The sequence below is a fragment of the Macrobrachium rosenbergii genome, chromosome 27, assembly GCF_040412425.1.
Source record: "Macrobrachium rosenbergii isolate ZJJX-2024 chromosome 27, ASM4041242v1, whole genome shotgun sequence".
NCBI classification, from domain to species: Eukaryota; Metazoa; Arthropoda; class Malacostraca; order Decapoda; family Palaemonidae; genus Macrobrachium; species Macrobrachium rosenbergii.
Genome location: NC_089767.1, coordinates 31,827,009 through 31,839,508, shown reverse-complemented (window position 1 = coordinate 31,839,508; position 12,500 = coordinate 31,827,009). Strand labels below are relative to the sequence as shown.

The following is a 12,500-nucleotide window of genomic DNA, read 5'->3' as shown; positions in this document are numbered from 1 at the left end:
AAGATTAGTCAGTAATACCCTGAGATCTGAGTCAATTTTATGTCGACAAAAAACAAACAAAAATAGGAAGTCAAGAAAGAAAGAAGGACTTGTCGACAAAACACAAACAAACAAAGGAAGGAAAGAAAGAAGGTTTCTTCCATAATACCTTGAAATCTGACTCGATTTTCTGTCGACAAAAGCACAAACAAACAAAAAATGAAAAATGAAGGAAGGATTCGTTCGTAATGCCCTAAGCTCTGACAATATGTACTCTATCTTTTTTTGTCGACAAAAACATACAAACAAAGGAAGAAAAGTTAGAAGGATTCACCCATGGTACCCTGAGATCTGACTTGATTTTATGTCGACAGATTTTATGTCGAAAAAAAAAAGAACAAACTAAGGAAGGAAGTAAAGAAAGAACGACTGGTCCATAACACCCTGAGACCTGCCTCGACTACCTGTCAACAACACATAAACAAACGAAAAAACAAAGCAAAGAAAGAAATATCTGCCACGACTTTCTGCCGACAAAACACAAACAAACAATAGAAAGAAAGAAAAAGAAGGAAGGAAGGATTACCTCGTTTTCTATGACGACAAAACTCAAACACACAAACAAACGAAAGAAGTAGGATAAAAAAAAAAAAAAAAAAACAAAGAGGGTCCCATCCACTCACCCCGCGGGAGAATTGTCGTTGCACACCGCCCTCGTGGCCGGGTCGAAGTAATACCTCGTCAGGGGCGTCTCGGCAGCTTCCACCACCCGACGGACGGCCTCGCCCTCCACCAGGCGCGCCATGAGCCTCGGGCCCACGACGGCGCCCAAGGGCCCCGACCCTAAGGGCCCTAGGGCGCCGAGGGCGGCGCTAAGGCCGCTGCTGCCTCCTCCGCCCCCTATACCTCCTCCTTCGGCCGATCCGGGGCCCCCCCTGCCCCCAGAGGATCCGCCCAAAATCAGTGCCAACAGTAGTCTGGAAGAGATGGAGAAAATGGTTATTATTTATTATTATTATTATTATTATTATTATTCAGCGAATAAAAACATTTTTATAATTTTTATTCTTTTCTGAATAAAAACATTTTATTATTATTTTATTATTCTTTTTTATTATTATTATTATTATTATTATTATTATTATTATTATTATTATTATTATTATTATTATTATTATTATTATTATTAATTCTTCATTGAATGTAATCACTATGTATAATTCTGTGTCCGTTTCTGAATGAAAGTTTCGTTTCTGAAGGGTAAATATTATTATTATTATTATTATTATTATTATTATTATTATTATTATTATTATTCATTGAATGATAACCTTTTCTATAGTTCTGTAATTCTGTATACGTTTTTGAAAGGTAATTACACAACATTAATTGCTCAAAGAATAAATTCATATCAACCATTTTTTAAAAATTTATAATTCAAAATCATTAACCCTCGTTATGCCGACGCCTTTAAAACATCTGATTTGAAGAAACGGAACTCGCCTGACTATCTTCTATGTTTCCTAAACCGTTAATTTGAATTGGCTTAAGATCATGAGATTTGGATTAAAATAGTTCAATGCCATTTACCATTTGTTTTAAAATTCAGATTTAAACGTCAGTGACCATCGTCATTGCAACGCGTTTGAAAATTAGTTCTTTAATTAAGAAATCCTAGGTTGTATTCTGTGTTTCCTAAACCATTAATCTGAATTGACCTGAGATTAGAAGATATGGATTTATCCAATTTTGTACCCTTTAGACAAATGTAAAGTTTTATTCCGGACTTTCTTCGTGACATAACAAGTACCTTGATAATCACTTGTTTGTGTGTGTGTGTGTGTGGAGGAAAAGGCAAAGATGTTATTGGTTCATCCTTATCCCAAACATTTTCAAGAGCTTTGGGAAAATTTGAATATCTACAGGGAATCGGTGAAATTCTTCCATTCGTGTTTGGTCTGCCCCCTGTCTGTAATTCCTGGTCTGTCCGTAATTCCCAGTCTTCCTGTATTTCCTGGTCTGTCCGTAATTCCAGGTCTGTCTGTAATTCCTGGTCTGTCCATGATTCCTGGTCCATCCATAATTCCTGTTCTGTTTGTAATTACTGGTCTCTTCATAATTCCTGGTCTGTCCGTAATTCCTGGCAGTTCATAATTCATGGTCTGTCCTTAATTCCTGGTCTGTCTGTAATTCCTGGTCTGTCCATAATTCCTGGGGTGTCTGTAATTCCTGGTCTGTTCATAATTCATGGTCTGTTCATAATTCCAGGTCTGTCCATAATTCCTGGTCTGACCATATGCCTGGTCTGTCCATAACTACTGGTCTGTCCGTAATTCCTGGTCTGTCCGTAATTCTTGGTCTGTCCGTAATTCCTGGTATGTCCTTAATTCCTGATCTGTCTGTAATTCCTGGCCTGTCCGTAATTTCACGAAAAAAGGAGATTATTTTAAGATGATTTTAGAAAACTTGAGAGAAAGGAGAGAGATTCTTGAAATGATTCCCACAAACCTCCCAAAAGAGAGAGAGAGAGAGAGAGAGAGAGAGAGAGAGAGAGAGAGAGAGAGAGAGAGAGAGAGAGAAGAAAAAATGAAACACTTTAGATGATTTTTTTTTCCAAAGAAAAATTCTGGTTTACCATGACTGGGCCCACTTCAAAATCAGGCGTCTCCCTCTCTTCCCCTTCCACTCTGTCTCTCCTCCCCCCCCCACCCCCGTTTAAAAGAGGGCGAAATAGATTTGGAGACCATTTAATAAAACTGTCTGTAGGGGGGTTGGGGGGGGAGGGAGAGCGGGGGGGACGGGCTCCCTGTGGCCTCCTTAATTCTACGTGTCGGCATTTCGAAAGACCTTCCAGGAGTTTGGCCCGACAAAGAAATAAGGACGGGGGAGAGATATTTTCGAAAAGTGTCGTGTCATGACGCTCCCGAAAAGAAGAAGAAGAAGAAGAGGTACAGGAAGAGAGAGACTTTGTGTAATAAGGGAAAAAATTCATTTCAACTTAAGTACAGGAATCATGCGGCTACGCTAAGAAGAAGAAGAAGAAGAAGTGGTATAGGAAAAAGAGAGAGAGAGAGATAGAGAGAATTTTTGTAAGGAGAAAAATTCGTTTCAACTTAAGTACAGGAATCATGCGGCTACGCTAAGAACAACAACAACAACAACAAGAGGAGGAGGAGGAGGAGGTATAGGAAGAGGATGAGAATAAGGGAATAGAGAGAGAGAGAGAGAGATAATGGGAAAAAATCCTGTTCGACTTACGTACAGGAACCATGTGGCTACGCGAAGAAGAAGAAGAAGAAGAAGAAGAAGAAGAAGAAGAAGAAGAAGAAGAAGAAGAAGAAGAAGAGGAGGAGAGAGAGAGAGAGAGAGAGAGAGAGAGAGAGAGAGAGAGAGAGAGAGAGAGAGAGAGAGAGAGGTGTAATAAGGGGAAAAAATCGGTTAAACTCACGTAGCTAATCACAGATAATTCTTTTAGATTGTAATTTTTAAGAAGAAGAAGAAGAAGAGGATAAGGAGAAGGACGTGGGAAGAGAATGAGAGAGAGAGAGAGAGAGAGAGAGAGTGTGTGTGTGTGTGTGTGTAAAGGGGAAAAAATCCGGTTCAACTTATGTACGAGAACCGAGCGACTACGCCCAGGTAATTTTTTTTAGAGTTGAATATTTTAATAGATTTCGAAAGCCAATATTTTACTTTAACCTTCGTGGCTTAGCTCCCGGGGTTTCAAATTAATTTCTCTAATCAGTTCAGATACTAAGAACTTCTGCCGATTTGTATAAAGAAAAAAAACTTTTTTTAAAACGCAAAATGTTTGATACTTATAAGACTATTGTCTGTAATCTCAGGCCTAAGCCTACAGATACAGAGGTTTTAAAGCTTAAAATATAGGTCTATAATACAGCCTATTCAACTCTGTAGGTATAGAAGGCTTAATATAGGTCTACAGTGCAACCTGTTCAACTCTATACGTATAGAAGACTTAATATAGGTCTACAGTACACCCTATTCAACTCTATAGGTATAGAGGGCTTAATATAGGTCTACAGTACAACCTATTCAACTCTATAGGTATAGAAGGCTTATTATAGGTCTACAGTGCAACCTATTCAACTCTATAGGTATAGAAGGCTTAATATAGGTCTATAGTACAGCTTATTCAACTCTATAGGTATAGAAGGCTTAATATAGTTCTACAGTACAACCTATTCAACTCTATAGGTGTAGAAGGCTGAATATAGGTCTATAGTACAGCTTATTCAACTCTATAGGTATAGAGGGCTTAATATTGGTATATAGTACAGCGTATTCAACTCTGTAGGTATAGAAGGCTTAGCTTCCTTATTGGAAAAATATAATCGCTACAAAGTCGCTGTTTCAGGGCGATTTGTTTTGGTGTATCGTTGTGAGGTTTTTGCGGGTGGGTAGTGACATCTTATTTGTCAAACTGATAATATTTACTTGCTTACATTATAAAGAAAGTCATAAGAATGGCTGACTTATTATTATTATTATTATTATTATTATTATTATTATTATTATTATTATTATTATTATTATTATTATTAATTTAATGACGTATCTATGAATATAATCGTTATTATTATGTAATTCTACATTTTGATGATTATTTTATTATTATTGGTAGCCTTGAGGGTATTATTATTATTATTATTATTATTATTATTATTATTATTATTATTATTATTATTATTATTAGCACTGGTAGAATTTCGCCATATATTTTGATAAGCTCTTAAGAAGGGTTATTCCTGTTGTCACCAAATTGTGGAATGAGTTTTGGATTGAACAAGCTGCGTGAGTCTCATTATTACTTATTTTACTTTTATTTATTTTTATATGTTGTTTTTGACCCCTCTTAGGTATGACCTAGCATGCCCAGCGTCTCTTCCTATAACCCCCCCCCATCTCTCTCTCTCTCTCTCTCTCTCTCTCTCTCTCTCTCTCTCTCTCTCTCTCTCTCCATGGAAGTCTCCATCTGCAAGTAAGTGTTTTCGTCCTCTCCTGGGTATGACCTAGCATGCCCTGGGTTTCTTACAATCCACCCTCTCTCTCTCTCTCTCTCTCTCTCTCTCTCTCTCTCTCTCTCTCTCTCTCTCTCTCTCTCTCTCTCTCCCCATGGAAGTCTCCATCTGCAAGTAAGTGTTTTCGACCTCTCCTGGGTACGACCTAGCATGCCCTGGGACTCTTACAATCCCCCTCTCTCTCTCTCTCTCTCTCTCTCTCTCTCTCTCTCTCTCTCTCTCTCTCTCTCTGTTGTTTTGCATCTCCCAATTCCTGGTCATTATGGCCCGTCATTACTTAAGGCGAATAACTCCCCAGCAAACATGCCTTCGTCAGTGTGGGCTCTTTCCCAGACGATGATGGAACAAACTGCTTCTTTCTTTTTTCTCCTGCTCCTTCTGCTCCTGCTCCTTCTGCTCCTGCTACCCGTGGCATTTCCATCCGGGAATCCGACAACAGCGTGTCCCTGGAGCCTCCTCATTCCAGGCACGGACATAACTCGGGTTTTGTCATTCCTTTGGAATTTCATTTTTTTCATTTTGGCATAATTTCTCTTTCTTAGTCTCTGGTGAACCAGGATGTTGGCAGGCAATTACCTCGAATATTATTTTGGTATGCCGTTTTTGGATGCTTCGTAAGTGCCCCCCCCTCTCTCTCTCTCTCTCTCTCTCTCTCTCTCTCTCTCTCTCTCTCTCTCTCTCTCTCTCTCTCTCTCTCTCTCTCTTTGCCCCTTCCTTCTTAAGCTGTCTGACGGTTAACTGACAAAACTCCAGAACTTTCATGATATATATATATATATATATATATATATATATATATATATATAATATATATATATATTTTTACATATATATTTAAATTCCTACGTATATGGGCCATGAATAATGTGTTCCTCGATGTTTACAACTTATATTAGTGGCGTTGGTTAGACATATTTGGCATACGACAAGATTTTATGGCTCATGAAAAGATAATATTAGTATGTCTGTTCTTATGTCCCTCCCAACTGTTTGGCTACTGTGTATATAAATATATATATATATATATATATATATATATATATATATATATATATATATATATATATATGTAATTATAGGAAAATCAAAACCAGAGGCCTTCGTGTAATTGTCAACATATCTTCAGCGAAACTGTTAGTGCATGTAATAGCAATTCTTCAATTAAATGTATTCATATAGAAAGATGTTCCTTAGTTCTTGTAGTTTCAGTATATGCTGTTGCATAGGACACTTTATAAATAAATATATATATATATATATATATATATATATATATATATATATATATATATATATATATATATATATATAAATGTATATATAAATATATATATGTATATATATATATATATATATATATATATGTATATATATATATATATATATATATATATATATATATATATATATATATATATATATATATATATATATATATATATATATATGTGTATATATTGTTTTTCCATAAATTCCAATCTGTTGCTCGCTTGTAAATATTGGTGGTGATTTTAAGTCTTCATTTGAGAGAGAGAGAGAGAGAGAGAGAGAGAGAGAGAGAGAGAGAGAGAAGAGCTAAATGAGAGAACCATTCTCTCTCTCTCTAAAAGCTCTCTGAGAGAACCTCTCTCTCTCTCTCTCTCTCTCTCTCTCTCTCTGTATTTACTTCTCCTGCCCTGTACTTTGGGCAAAAATAATAAAACTCATTTTTGCACCACACTGCATTTTGTGTCTTGTAAATCTCCTGATGATCATCTATATATTCATGAACGATAATATCTTTGGGTCACTGGGCGTTCATGGAAGTACAGGAAGACACGAATGGCGGAACTGAGATCATTTTGAATATAGTCAGCACTTTTTCAACCTGTTTCAAATATTCTTTCTCTACCCCTACCCGTTCGCCCAATTACCCACTTATCCATCCGCCCATCTACCCACACGCCCACTTAAGGCTTATAGTCATAAGATTCCGTAAAATGTCCTTGGTCATTCGGGCAGAAATATTCACGAGATGCGAAAGGCATACCTTGCGGAACGCCTGAAACGGAGGTCATTCTGACACGATACAACATCGTCGGATTATGATACATTGTCCCTAGTGTTAGTAATAGTAGTAGTGGTAGTAGTAGGAGGGATTTGCCTTCGGAACGGGTCTTTCCAATATCCTTAGTGTTTGTAGTAGTAATAGAAGTAGTAGTAGGAGGAGGAGGAGGGGGAGGAGGAGGAGGAAGGATATGCCTTTGAAACGGCTCTCCCCTTAATCCATAGTGTTTGTATCAGCAGCAAGTAGTAGTAGTAGTAGTAGTAGTAGTAGTAGTAGTAAAATAGAAGTAGTAGGAGGTGGAGGAGGAAGGATATGCCTTTGAAACGGCTCTCTCCGTAATTCCTAGTGTTTGTAGTTAGTAGTAGTAGTAGTAGTAGTAGTAGTAGTAGTGGTAGTAGTAATAATAATAGTAGTAGGAGGAGGAATTTGCCTTTGAACAGGTTCTCTCTAAGTCCTCCAAGCTGAGCCGTTTCGGGTTATTTTACTGGAGAGGCGTTTCCTTTGCAATGCCACACCATTCCTAGGCCACCTTCTTTGTCTCTTAACTTAATTTAGCTCAATTAGACTCTTTATTTTATTTTTTTCATTTTTATTTTATTATATTTTTATTATTTACAGGCAAAGATATAAAATTCACCTCATTTAGGATTCTTTTCAAGAGGATAACTCACGTATTGTTTAAATTGGCAAATGTTTTAGCAACTATTGAATAAAACAACAAAGTTTATCCCCTTCAGTTCTAAAATCTGATAATATTGAGCCTCATTACCTTATTCTATCTCACCATCGCCTTTCTCCCCTAACTCTTTCAGATTCCTTCACCTGACCATGCAGTCTCTCATTACTATGCCCGATCACCACGTTCAAACATCAAATCTTTTTATATTTAGTGGAATTTTATGTTGTAAATATAGACGTATCTTCAACTTCCTCACATTCATTCTGAAATTTCTTCCCTAGCAAACACTTTCCAATCCCTTTACCAGTCTCTGCAGTTTCTCATTATTGTGTCCAATCACCAGTATATCACGTGCAGACATCTATTTCCTTTATAGTTTTTGAAGGCTGGAGAGGAAGTTACGAATTTTATGATGCAAATATAAACGTATCTTAAGTTCATTTCGTAAGGGGTGGGCGGTGGGGGATTGGGTGTGGGAATGGGAGCAGGAATGGGTGTGGGTGTAGGAAGAATGTAGAAATGGGTGTCGAAGTCGATGGGTTTAGTGGGGATGAACAAAATCGTGGGTCATGATCGACCATCGTGATTCGACGGGTGGAATTTTTTGTATTTTTTTGCGCGACATTCCATTATTGCTATCACACACTGCCAGCATTCCTTTCTCTCTCTCTCTCTCTCTCTCTCTCTCTCTCTCTCTCTCTCTCTCTCTCTCTCTCTCTCTCTCTCTCTCTCTCTCTCTCTCAGACTTAAAGTGGAATGTGGAAAAATATGAATATTTGTGAATTTGTACGTTTATTTGATCAATAGATCCTCTCTCTCTCTCTCGGCGAATTAAGGTAGAATGTGTGAAAATATAAATTTTTGAGAATTTTAAATTTATTTGATCATTAGAGCCTCTCTCTCTCTCTCTCTCTCTCTCTCTCTCTCTCTCTCTCTCTCTCTCTCTCTCTCTCTCTCTCTTAGAGTTTAGACTTTAGTCTTGGGATTCGTTTCTGGATTTTTTTTAAAGTCTAAACTTGGGATTCGTTCTGCAAGGATTTTTTTTTAATCTTCGACTTTAATACCTCAAGGGATTGGCTCTACAGGGATTTTTTTAAATCGACTTTTAGACCTTAAGGGATTCGTTCTACAGGGATTTTCTTATAAATCGTCGACTTTTAGACATTAAGGGATTCATTCTACATGATTTTTTTTAAATCTTCGAGTTTAGACCTTAAGGGATTCGGTCTGCTGGGATTTTTTAAAATAAATCTTCGACTTTTAGACCTTAAGGGATTCGTTCTACAGGGATTTTTTTTAAATCTTCGACTTTTAGACCTTAAGGGATTCGTTCTACAGGGATTTTTTTTTATAAATCTTCGACTTTTAGACCTTAAGGGATTCGTTCTACAGGGATTTTTTTTATAAATCTTCGACTTTTAGACCTTAAGGGATTCGTTCTACTGGGATTTTTTTATAAATCTTCGACTTTTAGACCTTAAGAGATTCGTTCTACAGGTTTTTTTTTTTTTTTTTTATAAATCTTCGACTTTTAGACCTTAAGGGATTCGTTCTACAGGGATTTTTATATAAATCTTCGACTTTTAGACCTTAAGGATTTTTTTATAAATCTTCGTTTTAGACAGTGTTTTTCAGGGATTTTTTTATAAATCTCCGACATTAGACCTTAAGGGATTTGTTTTACATGGTTTTTTTTATAAATCTTCGACTTTTAGACCTTAAGGGATTCGTTCTGCAGGGATTTATTTTTATAACTTTTCAGGATCTCGTTCTACTGGGATTTTTTTAGAACTTCGACTTTTTAGAACTTAAGGGATTCGTTTTACGGGGATTTTTTTTTTAGAAATCTTCAACTTTTAGACCTTAAGGGATTCGTTCTACAGGAATTTTTTTTTATAAATCTTCGACTTTTAGACTTCAAGGGATTCGTTTTACTGGGATTAGTTTTTATAGATCTTCAACTTTTAGACCTCAATGGATTCGTTCTACAGGAATTTTTTTATATTAATCTTCAACTTTTAGACTTTAAGGGATTCGTTCTACAGGGATTTTTTTGTATAAATCTTCGACTTTTAGACTTTAAGGGATTCATTCTACAGGTTTTTTTATAAATTGTTTACTTTTAGACGTTAAGAGATTCGTTCTACAGCGATTTTTTTATAAATCTCGACGGCTTTAGACCTACAGGTTTTTTCTTTATAAACCTCCGACATTCGTTCTTCAGGGATTTTTTTATAAATGGATTTTTTTATAAATCTTCGACTTTTAGACCTTAAGGGGTTCGTTATAGGAATTTTTTTTATAAATCTTCAACTTTTAGACCATAAGGGTTTCGTTTTCAGGGATTTTTTATAAATCTTCAACTTTTAGATCTTTTTTTATTTTCAATTTATTTTGTCCTTAAGACTTCGTTCTTAGGATTCGTTTTTTTTTATAAATTTTCAACTTTTAGACAAAAGGATTCGTTCTACAGGGATTTTTTTTTTATAAATCTAGACTTTAAGGGATTAGTTTTTAGATTTTTAAAATCTTCGTTTTTCAGGGATTTTTTTTTTATATAAATCTTCGACTTTTAGACATTAAGGAATTCGTTCTACGGTGATTTTTTTTTATAAATCGTCGACTTTTAGACCTTAAGGGATTCGTTATACGGGGATTTTTTTTTATAAATCTTCAACTGTTAGACCTTAAGGGATTTGTTCTACAGGGATTTTTTGTATAAATTGTTCTACTTTTAAACCTTGAGAGATTAGCTCTACAGCAATTTTTTTTTTTATAAATCATTTATTTTTAGACCTCGAGATTCGTTCGACAGATTTTTTTTTATAAATCTTCGACTTTTAGACCTTGAGGGATTCGTTCTACAGATTTTTTTATAAATTTTTTTATAAATCTTCTACAGGGATTTTTTTTTAAATAATCGCTTTTTATTAAGGGATTCGTTCTGCAGTGATTTTTTTTAAATGTTCGACATTTAGACGTTAAGGATTCGTTTTACATATATTTTTTTTTTTAATTTCAGCTTTTAGACCTTAAGGGATTCGTTCTACAGAGATATTTTTTTTTTTATAAATTTCCAACTTTTAGACCTTAAGGGATTCGTTCTACAGGGATTTTTTTTTTTATAAATCTGCGACTTTTAGACCTCAAGGAATTCGTTTTTCAGGGATTTTTTTTTTTATAAATCTTCGACTTTTAGACATTAAGGAATTCGTTCTACAGTGATTTTTTTTATATAAATCGTCGACTTTTAGACCTTAAGGGATTCGTTGCACGGGGATTTTTTTTATAAATCTTCAACTTTTAGACCTTAAGGGATTCGTTCTACAGGGATTTTTTGTATAAATTGTCCACTTTTAAACCTTAAGAGATTAGTTCTACAGCAATTTTTTTTTTATAAATCGTTTACTTTTAGACCTAAGAGATTCGTTCTACAGCGGTTTTTTTATGAATCTTCGGCTTTTAGACCTTGAGGGATTCGTTCTACAGTTTTTTTTTTTTATAAATCTTCGACTTTTAGACCTTAAAGGATTCGTCGACATTTAGACGTTAAGGGATTCGTTCTACAGGGATTTTTTTTATATAAATCTTCGACTTTTAGACCTTAAGGGATTCGTTCTAAGGGATTTTTTTTATATAAATCTTCAACTTATAGACCTTAAGGGATCTGTTCTATAGTTTTTTTTTATAAATCTTAAACTTTTAAACCTCAAGGGATTTGTTCTACAGGGATTTTTTTATAAATCTTCAACTTTTAGACCTTAAGGGATTCGTTTTACTGGGATTTTTTTATAAATCTTCAACTTTTAGACCTTAAGGGATTCGTTCTACAGGGATTTTTTTTATAAATATTCGTCTTCTAGACCTTAAGGGATTCGTTCTACTGGGATTTTTTTATAAATCTTCGATTTTAGACCTTAAGGGATTCGTTCTACAAGGATTTTTTTTTTTTTTTTTATAAATCTTTGCCTTTTATACCTGAAGGGATTCGTTCTACAGGGATTTTTTATAAATCGCCAACTTTTAGACCTTAAGGTATTCGTTCTGCAGAGATTTTTTTTATTTATTTATAAGTCTTCAACTTTTAGACCTTAAGACATTCGTTCTACAGGATTTTTTTTTATAAATCTTCAACTTTTAGACCTTATGGGATTCGTTCTACAGGATTTTTTTTATAAATCTTCGACTTTTAGACCTTAAGGGATTCGTTTTACTGGGATTTTCTTATAAATCGTCGACTTTTAGACTTTAAGTGATTCGTTCTACTGGGATTTTTTTTTATAAATCTTCGAATTTTAGACCTTAAGGGATTCGTTCTGCTGGGATTTTTTTAATATAAATCTTCGACTTTTAGACTTTAAGGGATTCGTTCTACTGGGATTTTTTTTTATAAATCTTCGACTTTTATATCTTAAGGGATTCGTTCTACTAGGATTTTTTTTTTTATAAATCTTCGACTTTTAGACCTTAAGTGATTCGTTCTACATGGATTTTTTTTTTTTATAAATCTTCGACTTTTAAACCTTAGGGGATTCGTTCTATTGGGATTTTTTTTTATAAATATTTGACTTTTAGACCTTAAGGGATTCGTTCTACGGGGATTTTTTTTTATAAATCTTCGACTTTTAGATTTTAAGGGATTCGTTCTACTGGGATTTTTTTTTATAAATCTTCGACTTTTAGACATTAATGGATTCGTTCTACTGGAATTTTTTTTTCATAATTCTTCGACCTTACAGTTATTTTGCCTACAATG

General features: G+C 34.9%; 2 protein-coding genes across 4 annotated transcripts in view; one reads left to right on the top strand and one right to left on the bottom strand.

The window, feature by feature from the left end:
- The window catches only part of LOC136853559 (ciliogenesis and planar polarity effector 2-like), a 136,547-nt gene that overhangs the window by 40,677 nt on the left and 83,370 nt on the right, over nt 1-12,500 (top strand). The gene's annotated exons all lie outside the window — the stretch shown is intronic.
- Notum (palmitoleoyl-protein carboxylesterase notum) overlaps nt 1-12,500 on the bottom strand; it is a 52,944-nt gene that overhangs the window by 38,105 nt on the left and 2,339 nt on the right. For all 3 annotated transcript variants that reach the window (XM_067129276.1, XM_067129275.1, XM_067129277.1), the window contains exon 2: nt 663-956. In XM_067129276.1, the coding sequence (XP_066985377.1) occupies nt 663-956 (294 nt within the window). The remainder of the gene's footprint in view (nt 1-662; nt 957-12,500) is intronic.